Source organism: Protobothrops mucrosquamatus, unplaced genomic scaffold (genome assembly GCF_001527695.2).
Source record: "Protobothrops mucrosquamatus isolate PMUCROS unplaced genomic scaffold, P.Mucros_1.0 scaffold2750, whole genome shotgun sequence".
Lineage (NCBI taxonomy): Eukaryota > Metazoa > Chordata > Lepidosauria > Squamata > Viperidae > Protobothrops > Protobothrops mucrosquamatus.
Window position 1 is genome coordinate 145,208 of NW_015388791.1, and position 23,540 is coordinate 168,747.

General features: G+C 43.4%; 1 protein-coding gene across 1 annotated transcript in view; it reads right to left on the minus strand.

Moving 5' to 3' along the window:
- Positions 1 to 4,157: 4,157 nt before the first annotated feature.
- SLC2A13 (solute carrier family 2 member 13) overlaps positions 4,158 to 23,540 on the minus strand; it is a 68,903-nt gene continuing 49,520 nt past the window's right edge. The window contains exons 7-10 of the mRNA XM_015825672.1: positions 22,912 to 23,037; positions 7,517 to 7,638; positions 6,073 to 6,225; positions 4,158 to 4,384 (exon numbers count right to left, since the gene is read on the minus strand). Of these exons, the coding sequence (XP_015681158.1) occupies positions 4,158 to 4,384; positions 6,073 to 6,225; positions 7,517 to 7,638; positions 22,912 to 23,037 (628 nt within the window). The remainder of the gene's footprint in view (positions 4,385 to 6,072; positions 6,226 to 7,516; positions 7,639 to 22,911; positions 23,038 to 23,540) is intronic.

The following is a 23,540-nucleotide window of genomic DNA, read 5'->3' on the forward strand; positions in this document are numbered from 1 at the left end:
AAAGGAAGACGTAAACCAGGAATCCTGGTTAGAAAAAAGGGGGCAATGGATCTTGTGCTCTTGTTAGTGAGTTGAAATGGACTGTTTTCAACTTCTAACAAATGGAGGATAAGGGGGACTTCAGACTTGACTTTAAAAAAAATATCTCTCACAAGAAGACAATAAGCTTCCAAAGGATGCACGGCTGAACGTGACTGGAACAAAGGCCAGGAAAATTAAAACGAGGATTATTAATACTTTTCGACGGACAGAAGCTTCGGCGCAGTCTGAAAAAAAATAAGAAGTTTAATAACTTTATTTGCCCGCTGACATTTTATCAGAGCGATAACTAGGTCCCAAAGTAAAATAACTGAAGCAGAAGAGGAAGAGAGAGAACGCTGATTATCCCATTTGGCTTCACATCAAAATCTTTCAAAGGGGCTGATATCCTTGGGTCCCCTTTCACACATGATGGATGTCTGTCTCTCCCCCCCCCCATTTAAGGCTTTAGGCAGGGAAAACCACTAAAAGGCGTGTTTAAGGGCAGCGTTTTGTAACTGGACTTCGTTAGTTATAACCCCCCGCTTGCAAATCGCATGTCGACACCGTGAAAAGTCTAGAACACGATCGGCCCAAAGGCAGAAACCAGTTTCATCCTAAAAGCAAATATGGCGTCGTTTAGGTAGGAAGGCGCCCAGCGAGTGGCATAAGGCAGCATCGGGATGCAAGCCCCGCCTCTATTCTACAGCCCGCAGGGGCGGAGCTTGGGCTTCCGTCCTTCGGGTTCCATAGCGGCAAGACCTGCCGGGGTGGCCAATCTTTATAAAAGATGGGGAGATGAGTTCCTTTAACGCAACACTGTCTTGTTTATTTGAACCGTAATGGGAAAGCTTTCTGAAACATCCCAATTAGCTTTGACACAAGGAGAACCGTGAATCGTAGGCAGGTGTGTCTGGGCAACCTCAATTTTTGTAGGTTTTTTAAAAAAATGTTCAATAACATAAAATAAGAAATCAAGTTCAGCCAATAGCTCCTTGGCTGAAGTTCCAGAAGGGTCCAAAAATAGTCTGAAACAGAATAACAAAGTTGGAAGGGACCCTGGAGGTCTTCTAGTCCAACCCCCTGCTCAAGAAGGAGACCCTATGCTATTCCTGACGAATGGCTGTCCAATCTCTACTTGAAAACCTCCAGGGATGGAGCACCCTCAACTTCTGAAGGCAAGCCAGATCCTGTTCCATTTCAGACAAAGAGGCAACCAGTGGAAATGAAAATCAACTATATCCCTTCTTCTGGCTCAGAACTTGATTATCGTAACGATTCCCACATTGTATAGTCCTCCCTTAGGCATACTCAACCCTTATTCCTTTGTAGGCCACGAGGGAAATCATTTTTATCACCTAGAACAGGGGTTAGGTAACCTTGGCTATTTATGACTCGTGGACTTCAACTCCCAGAATTCCCCAGCCAGCGTGGCTCAGCTTGGAAACCTCTCCCTTTCCCCTCAGCACGGCTGGCTCAGGAATTCTGGGAGTTGAAGTCCACGAGTCATAAAAGAGCCAAGGTTGCCTACCCCTGATCTAGAATCTAGTTAAGATTGAACGGCTCTTAGGGCCACCTAATCTAGGAATATTGCAATCTCATGTATGAAGACAAAATGAATGACTTATCCCGCATGTTAATTCCACAAATTCTATTTAGCTAATTTACAGCTACTTAGATATAAAGATACGGGTACATTTTCTCCTATTCTACAAACTGAAGGATCATCAAGGAGATGGTTTCTAAAATCAGCAATGGAATATAGCAGCAAGACAGAATTGAAGAGAATTCTAGTTTAATCATCGTTAAGCCACATTGTCCCAAATATCTTACCTCACGTGTAGGGATTATCTAAACTTAATTAGGATGCACTCCTTCATATCTTAACACCAACAGTTGGTTTTCTGCTCTGCTGCTAAATCAAACTCTCCAGCCAGGATTAAACCTTGTTGCCTGCTTCAGAAGCCAGGTTTTAAAACTGCCCTAAGTAGCTTCCTTCTGACATGTGGGATCAAGTGGAGGAACTGAGTTGTGGGATTGTAATATCAACCGTTGAACCACGATTGCTATTTACTTAAAAAAAAAAAAAAAGGCCCCTATTCCTACTTTAAATTTTGACGTGCTACTGGCACATTTATGATTATTTTTAAACCTCGTGTTATTATTATGACTTATTTGATTAGCCATAGTTAATAGGGAATAACATCATTTAAGTAGTGTATGATTATTATCGAATTCTTAATTATACGATACAGGTGACACGCTTTACATCTTACATGGATATGATCTTTCATTTATCCTTGGATATAACTGGACTGAACTTTAATCCACAAAATGGAAGAAAATTTAAGACACTCTTTTAATCTTTAATTAGTCCTCTCCTAATTAACGACCCCCAAATTACTTTTTAAAACACTTTTAGTGAAGAAAGTTTTATGATTTCTTCCCCACTTGGGAGAGCTTAAAACGGACGGTTATAATATGATAGTTACACCGTCTTCTTACTTTTTCTGTAATCCATATATCTAGGGGAGCGTTATTTCCTTTTTTTAAAAAAAAATAGTGAAATAATTTATTTATTTTCACTGGGTCTACGATGGATGGAAACACCTTTGCTTTGCTCTCGGCCACCTCTCAAGAATCACTGCTTTTATTGTGAGAGACTGTTCATCACAAGTCCTGAAATGAAATCCTTAATACTGACTCACAGCTATCCTTAACCCTCCTTGTGCAATTGCCCAAAACCTGATAAATTTTGCAAATGAATTGCTTCTGATTTGGCTTTTTTAGGAGGGAGAATGGTGATGGATTAGTTTCAAAAATTAGTAAGGCTTCTTCTTCTAGGTTTGACATAAGTCAATGATTAACAGGTCTCTCCCCTGAAAAAATAATCACCCCTTTTTATGATGTTACTGTTGTGAGTCCCACATTTTGTGAATCCTGGAAGAACGTCTGCCCTTAAGCGAAAGACAGTAGGGGTCCTACAAGGCCTCCGTAGGTTTAGCAAATGCCTTTCGTTCTGCCAAAAATAGGTCACCCCAAATAAAATCTGAAAACTCAAAGACTTGATGGCCAAGTTGAACTGCAAGGATCTGATGACAATATCATCTAGAAGAAAGAATAGTATCTTTCTTCTTAAGAACAACGGAAGCCATCACATTCCAGTTCATCCTTCTCCATTCCCTTGCTATTCTAAATTGAATCCTGTGCTAATTCAAAGCCAAACTCTTTGCTTAGAATTAAGCTCTGATCAGGTTCTCGCATTGCCTTTTGAGATTTACAGGGTAGGAAAAAAAATAAATACGAATTTCTGACCATCCAGACCAGGAAGACACCCAAGATGAAGCAAAATCTTCTCTACGGGCCTGGTGGAAGCCCAGAGCCTTGATATGCCACAGACCACAAATCGTTTAAAAGGTTGTAATCCTAGGATCTCCGCTTTCCTTGTGGAAAAGCAACAGAGATGGAAAGAATGATTTATAAAGATAGGCGCATCCACAGGAAGTGAGCCACGGAGGAAGCTGCTTTTTCTCCTCACACAATGCCAGTTATCTTTTTTTAGGAGGAGTATTAGCATTAAAATAAGTTACAATTTTCTCCAAAAGGAGGAATTAGCATTAAAATAAGTTACAATTTTCCCCCTCCTTCTGTTTTACTCTTAAGAGATGGCGGTGACCTTTGTACCAAATCTGGAGGTCCACCTAACTGCTTTTATGAATCATCTGGTTTCTGACTTATTGTTCTTTTCGAGCATCTATATATTTTTTCCCTCAAGCTGGTCAACTAAGATGGCGTCTCATCCCTCGAAGTTTCAAGGACCTCAGCAGCGTCCAGAACAGGAATGCTTCTATCACCTCAGAGAGTAACTTCCGCTCCGCAAGATCTTTCCCTCTGGATAATTCTTCTCGGCGATCGCTTTCTGACTAACTGATAAAAGAGGATGTGGGATTTTTATTTCTATTTCCCTCCCCCCACAAATGACATGGTTTAAAACAGGGAACCGTTGTTGTTTTTTTCCACACAGGCAAGTAGGAAGGAGAAGCGGACCAGAGACAGACCAGCGATGGTCACTTAGAGCAGCTCCTTCAGGATCCCTCAACCGAGGCTTTAGAACGATCTAACCGATCGGCGGCCGAAATTCATTCCACGTCAGAGGCGTCGTTGTCAGAGAGATGATAATTGCTTCCCTTCACCCGGATATACTCAATATATCTCCCGTCCTCCGATTCGGGAATGCCACATGTACATAGCGAGGTCTCAAACAAGCATTCGATTTCCTCTAGTTTTTTGCCTTTGGTCTCCGGAAGACAGCCGTAGAGAAAAAGGAGGCCCACGAACGCAAATCCAGCATAAAGAAAGAAAGCTCCTGCAGTTCAAAAAAGCAAAAACACGCCACCCCACACAAGGTTAATATATAGTTGTTGTTTTTTGTTTTTTAAAAAGGAAGTTTCTGAGGCAGTGGTTCTCAACCTGTGGTCCGGGGATTCCCTGGGGGGGGCACAATGTTGTCACATGGGGGTCCGTAAAAGCTTGAAATAAAATGTTATGATTTAAATCTTGAGTTAAGTCTTCGGGGGGAGGTCCCCCCACCCATGGTCCGTGGCCACAAAAGGTTTTTTAAAGGGGGTCCGTCGTGAAGAAAAGATGGAGAACCACTAATCTAAGGCTTCTCTTAAAATCCATATTTCAAAAATATTACACAGGTTTCATTCAAAACATTATATAAAGGACACGCCTACAAACCTAATATTCCCTCCCTCCCTTCCTTCCTTCCTTCCCCTCTCTGTCCTTCCCTCCCTCCCTCCGTCTCTCTCTCTCCTTCCTTCCTCCCTCCCTCCCCTAACTGTCCTTCCTTCCTTCTCTCCTTCCTTTCTTTCTTCCCCTGTCCTTCCCTCCCTCCCTCTCCTTCCTTCCTTCCTTCCTCCCTCCTTCTCTCTCCCTCCCTTCCTTCCCTCCCTCCTTCCCCTCACTGTCCTTCCTTCCTTCCCTCCCTCCCCAATTGTCCTGCTTCCTCTTGGCCATTATATTGATCTTCCTTCCTTCCTTCCTTCCTTCCTTCCTTCCTTCCTTCCTTCCTTCCTTCCTTCCTTCCTTCCTTCCTTCCTTCCTTCCTTACTTAAATTTCTACAGCCACCCAACTCAGTCAATGATTCTAGGCCACTTACAATTAAATATATATATATACAGGTAGTCCTTGACTTATGACCACAATTGATCCATTGCTAAGCGAAACGTAAGTTAAGTTGAGTCTTGCCCCATTTTATGACCTTTTGGCCACAGGTCTTGAGAGAATCACTGCAGCCGTTAAGTTAGTAATATGGCTGTTAAGTGAATCTGCCTTCCCTGTTGACTTTGATTGTCAGGAGGTTGCAAAAGGGGATCACGTGACCCTGGGACACGGCAACCGTCGTAAGTAGGAGTCAGTTGCCAAGTGTCTGAATTTTGATCATTTGACCACGGGGATGCTGCAACGGTGGTAAGTGTGAAAAATGATCATGAGTCACTTTTTTAGCGCCGTTGTAACTTTGAACAGTCACTAAATGAGAGGTTGTAAGTCAAGGACTACCTTTAATGTCAGTGGCCACAACATATGCTATGAACAGTGTGTCTCCTTCCAAGTCTGAAGCTGTGCACAACACACATCTTAATCCAGGGGTCTTCAAACTTGGCCCTTTTATGACTTGTGGACTTCAACTCCCAGAATGCCTCAGCCAGCATGCCTGGCTGAGGAATTCTGGGAGTTGAAGTCCACAAGTCACGAAAGAACCAAGTTTGAAGACCCCTGCTTGTGGACTTCAACTCCCAGAATTCCTCAGCCAGGCACGCTGGCTGAGGAATTCTGGGAGTTGAAATCCACAAGTCATAAAAGGGCCAAGTTTGAAGACCCCTATCTTAATCTATATCTCTAATTATAGCTCCCATCAAGTCCACCTATCAAGGGGAGAACTTAAGTTGCCAAGCAAAATCATTAAAAAATGAAAAAACTAAAACCTCCAACGATCCGAAATTAAATTGTTCTGGGTCTTGTTTGAAGAGGGGAAAAAAATTCCTTACCATAATAGGTCAGATATTCAGCTGTGTGCAAGAAGGTGAGTGACACCAGAACGTTGAAAATCCAGTTGACACCAGAAGAGCACGCGTTTCCCGTACTTCTCGCCCAAAGGGGGTAAATTTCGGAATTGATTGTCCACGGCATCGGTCCCATTCCTTGTGACATGTAATTGAAAATAACCAATCAGTAACTTTCACTGGGCATTCTCAAACGATTACGATCGACAAAGATGGAAAAGTTAGAAATGATTAACAATGGTGGAAGACAAGCTGAATAGTAGTTCAGTGACATGAAGAACATTCATCCTAGTACAGGTGACCCTTGACTTGCAACCGCAATTGAGTCCAAAGTGTTCATTGCTAAGCAAAGCAGTTGTTAAATAAGTCATGACCCATTTTACGGCCGTTTTTGCCATGGTTTTATTGGGGGGGGAATGTATTTATGTTTTGTTTTAAATGTGTTGTGCGCCGCCCTGAGTCCCGTTGGGAGAAGGGCGGCATATAAATTAAATTAAATAAATAAATAAATAAATAAATAAAATAAATGGTTGTTAAGCCATGGCAAATCACTAGTTGTTAACAGAATCCAGCTTCCCCCCTAGCTATTATGTCTATCGTTGTGTTCAAAGGAAGATTCTCAGTCTATAGGAAAGTGTACATGGTTTTTTTTTCTTCGTTCGTTCATTTTTATCCACCCTGGAATTGATTACACCCACAGTTTGAGAGCAGAATTTCTTCCCTTACCCTATAAAACAGGGGTCTTCAAACTTGGCCCTTTTATGACTTGTGGACTTCAACTCCCAGAGTTCCTCAGCCAGTCAAGCTGGCTGAGGAATTCTGGGAGTTGAAGTCCACAAGTCATAAAAGGGCCAAGTTTGAAGACCCTTCCCAGAATTCCTCAGCCAGGCCCGCTGGCTGAGGAATTCTGGGAGTTGAAATCCACGAGTCATAAAAGGGCCAAGTTTGAAGACCCCTCCCATAATTCCTCAGCCAGGCCCGCTGGCTGAGGAATTCTGGGAGCTGAAGTCCACAAGTCATAAAAGGGCCAAGTTTGAAGACCCCTCCCCGAATTCCTCAGCCAGGCCCGCTGGCTGAGGAATTCTGGGAGTTGAAGTCCACAAGTCATAAAAGGGCCAAGTGTGAAGACCCCTCCCAGAATTCCTCAGCCAGGCCCGCTGGCTGAGGAATTCTGGGAGTTGAAGTCCACAAGTCATAAAAGGGCCAAGTTTGAAGACCCCTACTATAAAATAACAAAGTGAAATGGTCAAGGAGATAGTGTATTCAAACAAAGGCAAGGCAACCAGTGCTTCCAATTTTATTTTCACAGTGAAAAGTGAAAATGCAGACGCCTAAGATTTTGACCAGGGTTACTTGGGTTTTCCCGGTGGATAACAGCCAATTTCTTTTCGTCAAAGAAAAGTACTCTAAGTTCATCAAATGTGTTTACCTGGTGCAAAGAAAACCAGGTACAATATGAGTCCCAACAGTGCGGTCCATGAATACGGTGTTGGACAGAAGTTATAAGCCCAAAATATGCCTTCCGTTTTGAGTTTGGTTTCATTGGAGCACCTGCAAGAAGGAAGGAAGGAAGGAAGGAAGGAAGGAAGGAAGGAAGGAAGGAAGAAGGGAGGGAGGAAGGAAGGAAGGGAGGGAGGGAGGAAGGAAGGAAGGAAGGAAGAAAGAAGGAAGGAAGGAAGGAAGAAGGGAGGAAGGAAGAAGGAAGGAAGGAAGGAAGGAAGGAAGGAAGGAAGGAAGAAAGAAAGAAAGAAAGAAAGGCATTTGAAGATAAATGCAATGCTTATTTGCAAGAACACAATGTTATAACACAATGTTAACTCATAATCAATAGAGCCTAACTCTTCTCCTGAGAGAAATTGAGTAGCTTCTGCTTAAAAGTAGATAATGGATCACTGGGCATGTTCAGTGTAAAATCTTTGGAACAATATCAGAAATATACTTTATTGTGAAATTACTCAGGCAGTTCAAAATAATATTCCCACTGCTTGATTCCAAATGCAATTATGTTGTTTTCAAAGTGATGTTTATTTCCTTTCTCAATAGTAGGGAGACATCCCTGACTTCTGCAACCTATTTAAATTGATGAACCTAAGGCAAATGTAAATTCTTCTGAGATCTACAATTTGGGATAGTAACTCTCCCAATACCTAAGTGGCTGCCACAGAGAAGGGAGGAGGGAGTCAACAAGTTCTCCAAAGCTCCTGAAGGCAGGACAAGAAGCAACGGATGGAAACTAACCAAGGAGAGAAGCAACCTAGAACCAAGGAGGAATTTCCTGATAGTTAGAACAATTAATCAGTGGAACAACCTGCCTCCAGAAGTTGTGGATGCTCCATCGCTGAAAGTTTTTAAGAAGAGATTGGACAACCATTTGTCTGAGGTGGTATAAGGTCTCCTGCTTGAGCAGAGAAGACCTCCAAGGTCCCTTCCAACTCTTGTTATTCTGTTATCTAGAATAACGTTCTGCATGTAAATACGGAGATTTTTCAGAATGTTATTATAGTAGAACGTTATTAATATACTTCCAAAAGGTCTAAAAATGTCACGATCCGTTTTTCTTATGACACTGGATCTTTGGAGAAAATTACATTTCCTAAGAACTTAGGAGAACCAAGGAGGACACGAGATAAACCAAAACAGCAAAACGAGGGCTATAAGGCTACGAGCAAAATAAATAGCTCAATTCTGCTTCTGTCTGAGGGGAAGCACAATACCAGCGGATGAGCATTGCCTTGGCTCTTGTGTGGAAACATCTGGAAAAGAACACGAGAACTGGGAAATGCTGAAACTTAAAAGAGCTCAATCGGAACAATAATAGAATAACAGAATAAAAGAATTGGAAGGGACCTTGGAGGTCTTCCAATCCAACCGCCTGCCTAGGCAGGAAACCCTAGACCATTTCAGACAAAATGGCTATCCAATCTTCCTAAAAATCTCAGTTTTGCACTGTCTAAAACTAAGAGCATCTAGGCAATAAGTGCCTTTATCTTGAAGAATTTGTTGTTAATTGCGAAGTCGTGTCCGACCCATCGCGACCCCATGGACGACGTTCCTCCAGGCCTTCCTGTCCTCTACCATCTTCTGGAGTCCATTTAAGTTCACGCCTGCTGCTTCAGTGACTCCATCCAACCCCCTCCTTCTCTGTCGTCCCCTTCTTCTCTTGCCCTCCATCTTTCCCAGCATCAGGCTCTTCTCCAGTGAGTCCTTCCTTCTCATTAGGTGGCCAAAGTACTTGAGTTTCAACTTCAGGATCTTGAAGAATAGCACCGTGCTAAATAAATGGCTCCCACAAGTATAATTCCAGTCCCACTACTGGAGTATAGCACAGCTGTGCTTCTAATAGGATCTCAAATCAAATGTCCGAAAAAATGCTTTGAAGCATAGTACAGACCCATGAATATTTGCCTTCCCACATGAGTGTTTTGTCAAGTTATTTATTTTGTTGTTTTTAAACTTATCCACTTCCTTGGTAAGAGGGAAAAGAATGGATGGATGGATGGATGTTTGTATGCATGCTTTTATGAACTGAACAAAAAACACTGCACCACATTACAATCCCAAATCTACACCATCAAAATTATTGGAAAATTTGGCTGAAGAATTCTGGGAGTTGAAGTCCACAAATCATAAAAGGGCCAAGTTTGAAGACCCCTGCTCTAAAGCACCAGAAGGCAGGACAAGGAGCAATGAACGGAAACTAATCAAGGAAAGAAGCAATCTGGAATTAAGGAGAAATTTCCTAACGGTGAGAACAATTAATCAGTGGAATGGCTTGCCTTTAGACTTTAGAGGTTGTGGGTACTCCATCGCTGGAGGTTTTTAAGAAAAGATTGGACAGCCATTTGTTTGAAATTGTATAGGGTTTCCTTCCTGAGCAGGGGGCTGGACTAGAAGACCTCCAAGGTCCCTTCCAACTCTGTTATTCTATTATTCTTCTGCCATTGATGGCTATATCTTATAGCCATTTCTGCAAACTGCCACCATTCAAAACACCCAGTTTCTTCCTAGATCACCGTGGCTAGCTAGCCAAATCCTTGCCTTGACATCAGTTTAAAGCACGGACAATAGGACAGCAACTTCGCGGCATATGAGTTAATTTCAGTATATATATTTTTTTAGAATTTTCTTTTCTTTTTTGCAGGTGCGCAGCGATGAATACAGGCTGATTATCCCTGCTGAAGTGTCTTGAAGGAAGCAAACAATACTATAATTGGGGTAGTCCATTTCAGAAAGTGGCAGCAGCTGCCCACTCATTTAATGTCTTCTTGTCAATGTAGCAGGGAAAAGATTCTACTTGGTTTATCATCTCGCCGTCCGCCGGGATCAATGCACGGAACAGCTGACGTTCTGAACTAAGAAAATATTCCTCATTAAAATGGACAGAAGGTGCAAAAGGCAATCACCAAGTAAGCTCAAAACCCGTGACAATGCCGGGCTGACACACAAAAAAGAGGGGGTCCAGCTATTCTCCAAAGCACCTAGAGGCAGAACAAGAAGCAACGGATGGAAATTAATCCAGGAGAGAAGCAATCTGGAACGAAGGAGAAACTTCCTGACAATAAGAAAAAATAAGCAGCGGAACGGCTTTTCTCCCGAAATTGTGGTATTTAAGAAGAGGTTGGGCGGTCGTTTGTCTGGAGTGGTACAGGGTCTCCTGCCTGAGCAGGGGGTTGGACTAGAAGACCTCCAAGGTCCCTTCCATCTCTGCCATTCTATTATTCTTCTGCCAAAATACCTGAAGGCAGAACAAGCAACGGATGGAAATTGATCAAGGAGAGAAGCAATCTGGAACTAAGGAGAAACTTCCCGACAATAAGAAAAAATAAGCAGTGGAATGGCTTTTCTCCCAAAATTGTGGTATTTAAGAAGAGGTTGGGCGGTTGTTTGCCTGGAGTGATATAGTGTCTCCTGCCTGAGCAGGGGGCTGGACCAGAAGACCTCCAAGGTCCCTTCCAACTCTGCTATTCTGTTATTCTTCTGCCAAAGCACCTGAAGACACAAGAAGTAATGGATGGATGGGAAACTTATCAAAAGAGAGAAGCAACCTAGAACTAAGGAGACATTTCCTGACAGCGAGAACAATCAACCAGTGGAACGGCTTGCTTCCAGAAGTTGTGGAGTTTTTAAAGAAGAGACTGGACAGCCGTTTCTCTGAAATGGGTTGAACCAGAAGACCTCCCCAGATCCTTCCCAACTCTGTTATTCTATTATTTCATTAACTGGGGAAAAATTCTGCATGTTTAATGAAGACAAGTATGAGGGGTGAAACGATAGCAGTGTTCCAATATCTCAGGGGTTGCCCCAAAGAAGAGAGAGTCAAGCTATTCTCCAAAGCACCTGAAGGCAGGACAAGAAGCAACAGGTGAAAACTCATCAAGGGGAGAAGAAACCTAGAACTAAGGAGAAACTTCCTGACAGGTAGAACAATTAACCAGTGGAACAACCTGCCTCTGGAAGTTGTGAATGCTTCAACACTGGAAGTTTTTAAGAAGAGATTGGACAATCATTTGTCTGAAATGGTATAGGGTGTCCTGCCTGAGCAGGGGATTGGACTAGAAGACCTCCAAGGTCCCTTCCAACATTATTATTATTATTATTATTATTATTATTGATGATGATGATGATGATGATGATGATGATGAAAACATGGAGATTTTGCAGAACCTTATTATATGCAGAGTCTTCTACTTGAGCGGTTGGACCAGTAGACCTCCATGGTCCCTTCCAACTCAGTTTACTCTGTTACTCTGCTTTTCTGAACACAGGGCTAGCACCGATATTTTTCCACTCTATTATGTTTGGCACTTGAAGAGTTAATATTAATGTTTGCGTATAAAGATGATTCCCCCCTCCCTTAAGCTCTGAAAGAGGCAGCATCATTTGAATAAGGTCCCGTGTTGGTATAATGTCAATCGTTGGATGATGTCGAGGGCCGCGCATTGGGTTTCCAAACCAGATGCACCGCAGAGGTAGCAGCGCCAGGCAAGCTGGGAAATAATTGGGACAGAGAATAAAATCTATATCACAGTGTTAAATACTGGTGTAGTGGGATGCGCTGTCACTAGAAAAGGAAAAAAAACCCATCTGCAGAAGCTGGGATGGTTTCTGAGAGAGCTCAGAGGCACATCCGAATAGAAAGGTGTTTGTACAATCCCACATTAATATTCCTTTGAAGCCCAGACCTCGGTGTACCCAACACTTTTATTTAAATTGAAACTTTATTCAGGTCACTAATATAAATTGGGGCTGGGAGCAGCTTGGAAGGGAACAAAATGATGCATTTATTTCTATCGCCTCTCTAAGCAGATAGAAGATGGACGGTATTTAATATTTATTGTTATGTATGTGTAGGGGTGTGGGTCTATACCAGGGGTGGGGAACCTTGGCTCTTTTATGACTCGTGGACTTCAACTCCCAGAATTCCTGAGCCAGCATGGCTCAGCTTGGAAACCTCTCCCTTTCCCCTCAGCATGGCTGGCTCAGGAATTCTGGGAGTTGAAGTCCACCAGTCATAAAAGAGCCAAGGTTGCCTAACCCTGGTCTATACATATGTTGTATATAGTATTTTTAGGTGTGTGTCATGTATGTGTTTCACTTTGAGAGCGGGCAACTAAATTTCATTTTTGATGTGTGCCGTTGTGCCCACAGTAAAAACATGACAATAAAGGTTATCTTATCTTATCTTTATCTTTATCTTTATCTTTATCTTATCTTATGGAGCGCAAAATTTATGTTGCAAAGTGAGACATTTGCTAACTGAGGGGTTTTTTTGCCCCATTTTATGACCTTTCTTGCCATGGTCGTTAAGTGAATCAATGCAGTTGTTCAGTTACCTAAAACCCGGTTGTTAAGTGAATCTGGCTTTCCCATTAACTCTGCTAGTCAGGAGGTCGCAAAAGGAGATCACAGGACATTACGACCGTCATAAATATGAGTCAGTTGCCGGGCATTCTGAATTTGGATGCAACATGGCTGGCAAGGGTGAAAAACGGTCCAAAGTCACTTTTTTCAGGGCCGTTGTTAACTTCGGACGGACGCTAAATGAACCGTTGTTACGTCGGGACTATCTGTCTACGCATCCAAGAAGTATAATCAAAATTGCCATCTCTCTTTAAGGCCGTTACAAATTAAATTACCTATATCTTCTCTCGTCTGAGGGACAAGATGGCGGCAAGGGCAGACATTTTATGAAACATGAGAGTCCGTGGGGCTCTCTGATCTTGGCTGTTGTCTTGCGGACATTTTGTTGCACAAATAGAAAAACAACAATGCTAGTGAATGTGGGGCTTGCCTCCCCGTATTTATGCAGTGTTGGTGGCATTCAACGGGATTCATATCTATCCCACAGCAATCAACCTAAATATATAGTGTTTATATAATATATATAAATATATCTAGTGTTTAAAAATATATAGTGTTTAAATATATAGAGCCAGCAGTGTGCTGCAGCTGCCAAAAAAGCCAACACAGTGCTGGGCTGCATTAACAGAGGGATAGAATCAAGATCACGTGAAGAATTAATACCACTTTACAAGGCCTTGGTAAGGCCACACTTGGAATACGGCATCCAGTTTTGGTCACCACGATGTAAAAAAGATGCTGAGACTCTAGAAAGAGTACAGAGAAGAGCAACAAAGATGATCAGGGGACTGGAGGCTAAAACATATAAGGAACGGTTGCTGGAATTGGGTAGGTCTAGTTTAACGAAGAGAAGGACGAGGGGGGACATGATAGCAGTCTTCCAGTATCTCAGGGGCTGCCCCAAAGAAGAGGGAGTCAAGCTCTTCTCCAAAGCACCTGAAGGCAGGAAAAGAAGCAATGGATGGAAACTGATCAAGGAGAGAAGCAACCTGGAACTAAGGAGAAACTTCCTGACAGTGAGAACAATTAACCAGCGGAACTACCTGCCTCCAGAAGTGGTGAATGCTCCAACACTGGAAGTTTTTAAGAAGAGACTGGACAGCCATTTGTCCAAAATGGTGTAGGGTTTCCTGCCTGAGCAGGGGGTTGGACTCGATGACCTCCAAGGTCCCTTCCAACTTTATTATTACACACACACACACACATACACACACACACACACACACAAAATACTCTGTCTCTTAATTCCTTCTCAAAAACATGTAAGTGACCGGACGTTGGTCTAAGGCAGGGGTAGGCAACCTCGGCTCTTTTATGACTCATGGACTTCAACTCCCAGAATTCCTGAGTCAGCTATGCTGACTCAGGAATTCTGGGAGTTGAAGTCCATGAGTCATAAAAGAACCGAGGTTGCCTACCCCTGGTCTAAGCGGATTGCAACCCTTTCCCTGAATTTATTTCTCCTCAGGAATTGCCCCCCTTTTCAATTGCCCCCTAAAATAAGATGCCTTGAAAAGCAAAATAACCGGTCAACAAACGTTTCCCTAACTTTAAACTGGTGCCTTGATCCTTCTTAAGTTTCTAATTGCTTTGCTGATCTCGTTTCCAAGATCCATTCCCAGCTTCCCGTCTCCCGGGATCAAAAAGTCAAACTGGCAGGTGGTTGTTTTTCCAAACTGTCACATTTAATTAGCTTCTCCCTCCAACATAATTCCCAGAGCCCCTGCAATCTCCCCCAAAGTTCAGGGTTTCTGAGCATATTTGTCACAGCCGACAGAAAAGTGACATGTCGGAATTTAGCATTTCCCTCCCAATTTATATTTAAAAACAAAAACAACAACAAAAAACAACAACACCTCTGGAGATATATCAATAAGATGATGTTTCAGTTTTCAATCGGTGTAGCTGCTGTTGAAAAAGCTGGCCCATATCTCTTTTTTTTTTTAACAATAATTATTTTGGAATAATGAATTATAAATCTTTCAAAGGGAGCAGATATTAAAAGGGTTTTTTTTTGCAGAAAAAGGAATATAATAGCCTCACACATTCTTTAAGATTCTAGAGGACCAGCATAACAATATAATATCTGTCTGCCTCTATCTATCTATCTATCTATCTATCTATCTATCTATCTATCTATCTATCTATCTATCTATCTATCTATCTATCTATCTATCTATCTATCTATCTATCTATCATCTATCTATCTATCTATCGAGATGGAGCAGTCAAACAAAAATATAACTAATCAACTAAATTAGAAAATTCCTTTGAATCTGAAGGCCCTTTAAGCATTCTTCAGATGTAACAGAATAACAGAGGTGGAAGGGACCTTGGAGGTTTTCTAGTCCAACCCCCTGCTCAAACTCTGGCCTAGCTTGATTTTTGAGGGTGGGCCTAATAGAAGCCCTACTCCAAAACTAAGCCCTAGTTTGGGGGCGAGGCATATCCCTAAAAATCAAGCTAGGGCGGGGGTAGGAGGGGGGAAACTGCCCCACGCACGCCGCTTATTTTACCGGTAGGACCCCCACAGCCAGGCCTCCCACACCCCGGCACCTGTCGCGCCGCTACTTGACTTCTTCTGTGGCTGCTTGCCACCACTTGTGGCCGGACGCCATGTGGCACATTGCGCCATTTGCCGCTCCTCCCGGCAGGACACCACATGATGCTTAGGGCCGCTCCGGCTGCTCCCGCGCTTCAGACCGCTTCTGCTGCGGCAGGAGGCCGTGTGGCGCTTCGGGCCGTTTCCACTGAGGAAACGGCCCAAAGAGCCACCCAGTGTCCTGCCGCGAGCAGCAGAAACGGCGTAAAGCACATATGTGGCATCCTGCCGGGAGGAGCGGCAATGGCGCAATGCGCCACATGGCGTCCAGCCGCAAACACTTTGGGCCGTTTCCCCTACTCTCGCAGCGCTTCGGGCCTCTTCTGTTGCTTGTGGCAGGTCCCGAGGCGCTTCGGGCTGCTTCCACTGCTCGGCAGTGCTTCGGGCTACTTCTGTTGCTCGCAGCAGGGGGCCACGTGGCGCTTCGGGCCGTTTCCGCCCAAAGCGCCACGTGGCCTCCTGCTGCGAGTAACAGAAGTGGCCCGAAGCACAAGCAGCGGCAACGGCGCAATACTCCACATGGCGTCCGGCCACAAGTGGCAGCAAGCAACTGCAGAAGTCAAGCCACGGCGCGACAGGTGCCGGGGTGTGGGCAGCCTGGCTGTGGTGGTCCTAAGGTAAGACATTCTCCGAAATTAAGACCTAGTGCCTCTTTTGGAGGCAAAATAAATAAATAAATGTAAGACTGGGTCTTAATTTCGGGAAAACACGGTTAACAGCTGCTCCAGCCAAAATATTACCAATGGATGAAAAGCCCGATCAAGTAAGCAGAGCAGTATTCTCCTGGCGGCTGTGTGAACGAGGACCTGCCTTTTGGGTGAATAAATAATGGTTACCAGATTGTGTAAGCACTCATCCAGCACGCTGCACGCTTCATTTGTCCCTTTAACAAGACATGACACGTTCATTACACGAGGCAACCCGTTTGTGTATTTTGTAGCGTGCTTCAAATTGCATTTGGAGGATGCGGTTCAGCAGGCTGACACCTCTTCCAACTGCATAAGGAGTCTCTGATGTTTAATTTTATTCACGTTGCACAAATCCTTCTGGGATTTCATTGATAAAACGGTGTTTTATTAGGTTTTTCTCAATGTTGAGGAAGTCCTCAACTTACAACAGTTCACTTAGGGGCCGAAATTACAACGGCACCGAAAAAGGTGACTTACGACCGTTTTTCACACTTGCGACCATTGCGGCACATAGATTTACATTCGGATGCTTGATAACTGGTTCACATTTATAACAGTTGCAGCATCCCGGGGGTTGCGTGATCCCCTTAACAACTGGGTTACTAATTAAACAACTGCAGTGATTCACTTAACAAGTGGGCCAAGACAAGTCGTAGAACGGGGCAAAAGTCACTTAACAAATTTCCCACTTAGCAACATAAAATTGTGGCCGTAAGTCAAGGACCACCTGTATGGACACGGCCCAGAGGAACAACATCATCAGATGAACAGAAAGTCAGCGGGGAATAAAAAAAAAAAGTTCCTCGTCTCCAGCTTGCGTGCAATTTATTGTGACACTAAGCAACTGGCTAGGAAATTGGAGTGTGATTGGGGTCACAACAGTGTCGTTTTCATTAGCTTTGCTTTATCCATATGATTGCCGCCATTATCCATACTGGGAAGTTTGCTTAGTGCTCACACACAACACATTTGTCTCAAATTGATCCGACAGCAATGCAAAGGGGTCGATAGACACACACACACCCCTACAAAAATAGCATCCCACAACCAGAGGCATGAAGTGGGGTGGACACATAGGAGAGGACATTACAGGGAGCCCTTCTTACAACCACAAGTCATAATAATAATAATAATAAAGCTGGAAGGGACCTTGGAGGTCATCTAGTCCCACCCCCCTGCTCAGGCAGGAAACCGAGCCCAAAATTTACACTTCTTGGTTAGTTTCCATCCGTTGCTTCTTGTCCTGCCTTCAGGCGCTTTGGAGAATAGCTTGACTCCTATCGAGCAAGGTAGCCCCAATACTATACCTGTACATTTGGTTTTTCTTGCCTAAATGTAGAACCTTACTTTTTTCACCATTGAATTTCATTTTGTTAGGTAGTGCCCAGTGTTCAAGTTGTCCAGATCCTCCTGTATCCTAAACCTGTCTTCTGGAGTGTTGGCTATTCCTGCCAACAGGAATCCTTCCCACAGTGATCCTCTTAACAACTGTGGCAAGGAAGGTCGTAAAACGGGCCTGTCTTAACTGTCTTTTTTAGCAACAGAAATCTGGAGCTCCATTGTAGTCGTAAGGCAAGGACTACCTCTGTTTATCCTGGATTTTGTTCCTTTTATAATTCGATTTTCCTGGATTTTTATTCCATTATTTCAAATCTTTCCACCCCCTGACTGTTTTTCTTCCGGCTCTGCTTTTGAATTTAAAAAGGCAAGATTTATTCTGCAGGTCTTCTATTCATCAGGAATGATCTTGAAGGAAATTGCACATCTCCTTGTTTTAAACATTCCATTATTATAAAAGTTATTTCCGTCCTTCGCTATCTTTAAACACAATTATAATAGCTGCAATCAACTCTGCCGAAATAGAAAAGAGATGTTTGTCAAAAGGACAATGATTTATATTAATCATCCTTGATGATGACATAGGGTGGGTTTTGTTGTCGGGTTTTTTTGGCCTTGAATTATTTTAAGTGTTCGAAAGGTGAACACGAGGTTCCCAGATGACAGAATAAAGTTTTATCCCCACAGGAATGAAATATCAGCACAATGGAACGGTCTTTCTTTCTTTCTTTAAAAAAGAAACGGCAGTTGGTCGGTGCAGTGGTATAAAAGGCATAAAAGGCATTTAGTCCTTGACTTACAACAGTCCATTTAGCGCCCATCGAAGTTACAACATCACTAAAAAAAAAGTGACTTATGACCTTTTTCGCACTAATGACCGTTGCAGCATCGCCAGGGTCACGTGATCAAAATTCAGATGCTTGGCGACTGACTCATATGTATGACGGCTCCATTGTCCTGGGGAGGGGGTTTCACGTGGTCCCCTTTTGCAAAGCCAATGGTGAAGCGGGCACAGCAGCGCCTGCCTTTTCTGCGTCGCATGAGAAAAGCACATCTTCCTTCCACTGTCCTCACCACTTTTTACAGAGGGACGATCGAGAGCATCCTGTCATACAGCATCACAGTCTTGTTTGGAAGCATCACTGCTTCGGACAGGAAGGCGGTGCAGAGAGTGGTGAGGACGGCCGAAAAGATCATTGGCAGTTCCCTCCCTTCCATCCAGGACATGGCACACAAGGGTTGCTTGAGCAGGGTCGGCAAGATTGTCTGGGACACTACACACCCTCTTCACAACCTGTTTTCCTTGTTACCTTCTGGGAGGGGGCTCCGTGGTATCCGAAGCAGAACATCCAGATTCAGCCACAGTTTTGTTCCATACAGTGTCAACCTTGTAAACTCTTAAAGCTTCCTCCTTCCGTTATGTACTCAAGATGGACAGTGATTAATATTTATATGTTACTTATGTGTAAGTGTGTAGGTCTATACATATGTTGTATGTAGTATCTGTTAAATGTGTGTTATGTATGTGTACACTTTAACAGGAAGCAACTAAATTTCATTTTTAATGTGTGCCATTGCGCCCACAGGAAAAAAAATGACAATAAAGGTTGTCTAATCAGATTCGCTTAATAACCGTGTTACTAACAACTGCAGTGATTCTCTTAACAACTATGGCAGGATAGGTTGTAAAATGGGACAAAACTCACTTAACCACTGTCTTGCTTAACAACAGAAAATTTGGACTCAGTTGTGTGTCCTAAGTCAAGGACCACCTGTATTTTGCGTAGCTGAAGCATTTTCAGCACCTTTGATGAATTCTTTTATTTAATACTCTCTCCTTTTTACTAATTGAGAGAGCCAAGTTGATTCCCCCTCCCCTCCAGAATTTAGAAGTTATCAGAAAAGCCTTTGAGCTTTTTTGTTCTCTTTGGAAAGACATGAAACAGGTGTGTTCTATTTTTGTGAACTACACAACCGTTGCTTCAATAAGGATTGATGAGGCTATGTTGAAGGGAAGTGACTAATTTATGCAAAAGTGTCTGGGGAAAAATTGGCATTCCTTAAGGAGCAGCCTATTATTTTTGATAACCATGACCAAATTTATGACTCCTAGTGATCAGCTATGTTTGGGAAGAGAGGAATTAATTTAGCTATTCTGAGAGCTTTTAGTTTACAGTAGTTTCCTACTTGTACAAAAATACTAAATGCCGGAGACTTAAAATTAAGAATATGGATATCTATATAAAGTATTGCAGTTCCTTAGGGGTCCCCAATCCCCGGGACGTGGTTCCACTGTCGGGTTGCAGCCAATTGGGAACCGGGCCCCGCAAGTTGCGGGCGAGCGTCCACACATGCACACACAGTTCGATTTGTGTGAGTGGCAGGCTGACACGTGTGCAAACGTGCGCAGGTCAACCTACCCAAGTCGAGCTGTGCGTGCCGGCCCGCCACTTGCGCGGCCCGGTTCCTCTCTTTCCCCCCCCCACCCCACCGGTCCGCCAAACTGCAAAAGTTGGGGATCGCTGCCTTAGAAGAAATAGAAATAAGCTGATCAGGTAGATCATTAGGTCAGCGATCCAGAAACGGGTGCTGGCAGTGGGTCCCAGAGCTTCAAAACATTGGCAAAGGACTTTAAGGATGGCCCTGCTTCTTCGCTTCCTCCGGGGTCCATTTCCTTGGAAGAGATCAGCAAAAGGAGGCCACATAATCACAGGCTTAGAGAACACATCTCTTTGTGTTGCAGTTTGCAGCTTTTCTCTCCGCACAGCTCCTTGCTATTAGCTTTAAAGAAAACGACTCCGCGCTATAAGGAAAATTATAACGCAGCGGCACGGTGGTTTATTAAGGAAGGGAAGGAGGCGGCGGCGAGCTGCTCCCAATTGCCAGGGGTTTTAATGAAGCATGGAGTAGCAGTTCACATTCATGGGCACAACAAGAGTTGGGGAAAGATAACTATTTCTTTTTTGAAGGTCACGTTAGGCCAGCCGCGTAACGCTTTTCAGAATACTAATTCAGACTCCGGGAAGCATTCTGTCTGAGAAGCCAAGAGAGTAAATTTAATCTCAAGTCAATAACGTTAACTAGAGAGTCCTGGACTTAACGACGATTCGTTCAGTGTCTGTTCAGAGTTACAACAGTACTGGAAAAGGTGGCTTACGACCATTTTTCACATTCACACCTGCTGCGGCATCCCCGTGGGTCAAAATTTAGAACATTTGGCAACTGGCATGTATGCATGACAATTTTTGCGTCCCAAGGTGCCGCGGCATCGTTTTTGCGCCCCAAGGCACAGCAGCGGTCCTTTTGTACTGCATGGTTCGACGTCCTGTTTTTGCACCCCGCGGTTGCGGCGCTAGTGCGAGTGGGGTGGCCTGTCCCGCGGCCTGGTGGCCAGCAGGCCGGGCCCACTACTGGGCCACGGCCCACAGGTTGGGGACCCCTGACCTAGATGATTAAAAATCTCCAGAGACATTTTCTCTGATTTGTTTTTTTTTCCAAATTAAACTGTATGCAGCCCAGAGAAGGAAAATTAAATGATATTCTATATTATCGCCATTTTCTTCTATGCTTGAGCTTTAGTTTTTTTTTGGTTACAAAGAAGCATTCATCCATTAGCTATTACAGAATGAAATTTCTTTCTACCAGAACCGACATCGGGAATTTGAAAAATGCTATTAAATTCCGAAATGAATTATTCACCACCTTCCGACACAACGCTAAGAAACTAAGATCTTAGTATTACATAAAAAACATGAAATACTGTCCTTAGCCCATCAAAAAAAAAAACTTTTTGCGTGGTTGGACTGATGACAAGGTTTCCTGTGTGAATTCTTATTATACCCTCTTTTTTAAAAAACGGGGAATTTTAATTGCTTCCACTGAAGCTCCTTGGCAGCGCTAAGGCCCTGTTTTTTTTTCTGTCAGAATCATCTGGAAACGTTATGGAAATTCAAAAGCACTGTGTGAAAAAACCCAATCACAAATTGCAATGTTTTCTATAACATATAATCAAAATTATACTGCATTCAGCAAAAGTTTCCTGTGCATCTAATTAAAGCTTCTGCACGGCAACACCAGACTTACCACAGTAATTCCTGTTCGGTGTGGCCCTAACAATGACTGACTGAGGTAAAATTCACCACAAAGGTTATTTAATGATTAAAATAAGAAAATAAGTAATTGGGTTGCAAATAGATGTACAAGCTTATAAATTTTGGACCTGCTTCGCAAAAGGGGGGGGGGAAGCTATTATTGTTGCAATAGATTTGTCAGTGTTCAATTTTTTAATTTAAAATTTTATCTGTCCATTTATATTCCCAATATGGGTAATTAGCAATAACGAAAAAAAAAATATTAAAGTCACATCAAATAAGTTGGCCAAGTCATAAGATTGTCATGTGCAAATGCTGCTTTCAGCACCATTACTGTATAGCATGTCTGCATTAATCATATGCCAGCCCTTCAGCTATATGATTAATTTGTATAAATATTAAAAAAAATTAAACCTCAAAACAGTTACAGAATAACATCCTACACAACCAAACTGAACATTTAGGAGCATTAAGTGACCCTATATGTAAGCTATTCACTGACTAGCCTGATACTCACCAATCTTACAGGTAGTCCTCAATTTATAACAATTCGAAGTTACAACGGCACTGGAAAAAGTGACTTTTGACCGTTTTTCAAACTTACGACCACTGCATCCATGGTCACGTGATCAAAATTCAAACACCCGGCAACTGACTCATACAGTGTCCCGGTGTGTGTGTGTGTGGGTGTGTGTGTGTGTCATGTGACCCTCTTTTGTGATCTTCTGACAAGTCCAATCGTGTTACTAACTGAAAACCTGCGTGATTTGCTTTACAGTTGTGGCAAGCATGGTTGTAAAACGGGGCAAAAAGCCACTTGAACTGTCTCGCTTAGCGACAGAAAATTTTGGGCTCAACTGTGGTCGTAGGTTTGAGGACTACCTGTCTTAGGTTACTCTTACTTGAATGCTATTTGCCTGCCTTTTTTTCAGATCACTAGTAAAATCTTGGCGTAACGCAACTGAGAAAGGTTTGGTACTTTCCTCCACGTACCTTTTGCCGCCGATGTTCAAAAAAAAAGAAGAGTGATGTGACCTTTAAATCGGCACTCACAACTGATTGTATCCTACAGCGCTTTTATGAGGATTCTTTTTTTTTTTTTAACGACAAAGGAGAAACCACAGTGCAACACGGTTCGTATAATGAAAAAAGACCATCTTGAAAACTAATGGAACAGCTGCATTTCTTTCTAAAGTACCCAGAAGCATTTCTTACACAATTAAGCCACACAAAAGGAACGTACCTGCCCCACGCGGCTTCCATTGTTGATTTCTTACTAACCGGCACGCAAGAAGACTCGACAACGCTCGACTTGTTCAGTTTGTAGCAAAACCCACACATTGGATCCAGCATGCACCCGTTACAATGGCTGAAATAAAGAATGAAAAGTCATGGGGATAAGCCAACCTTTTAAAAGAGAAGGGTCAAATTAAATAAGAATAACGGTTAGTTGGCTTCTCAAAGGACAACCTAGAACAGTGGTGGCGAACCTTTTAGAGACCGAGTGCCCAAACTGCAACCCAAAACCCACTTATTTATCTCCGGGTGCCAGGTGGGTGTGGCCCACTGGGTGGGCGTGGCTGTGGTCATGGCAGACTGGGTGTGGCCAGTCTCCTCGATGTTGCTCGTGGGGAGAGATGCCTGCGGGGGCTGGGCAGGGTTGGGGGAGATCCAGGGGGTCTCTGGCAGGTGGGGCAGGTGGGCAGGAGGTGTTGTGGCTCCGTCTTGTGAGCCCCTCTTATCGGAGGAAGAAGGCTCCGAACATGAAGGAGAGGAGATGGCCAGGCCTCCCTCTCCAGGACCCTCCTCTTTGGCAAGGCCTCAGGTGTCTCCTGATGGAGAAGAGATTGGCCAGGAGCCAGGTGTTTCTGA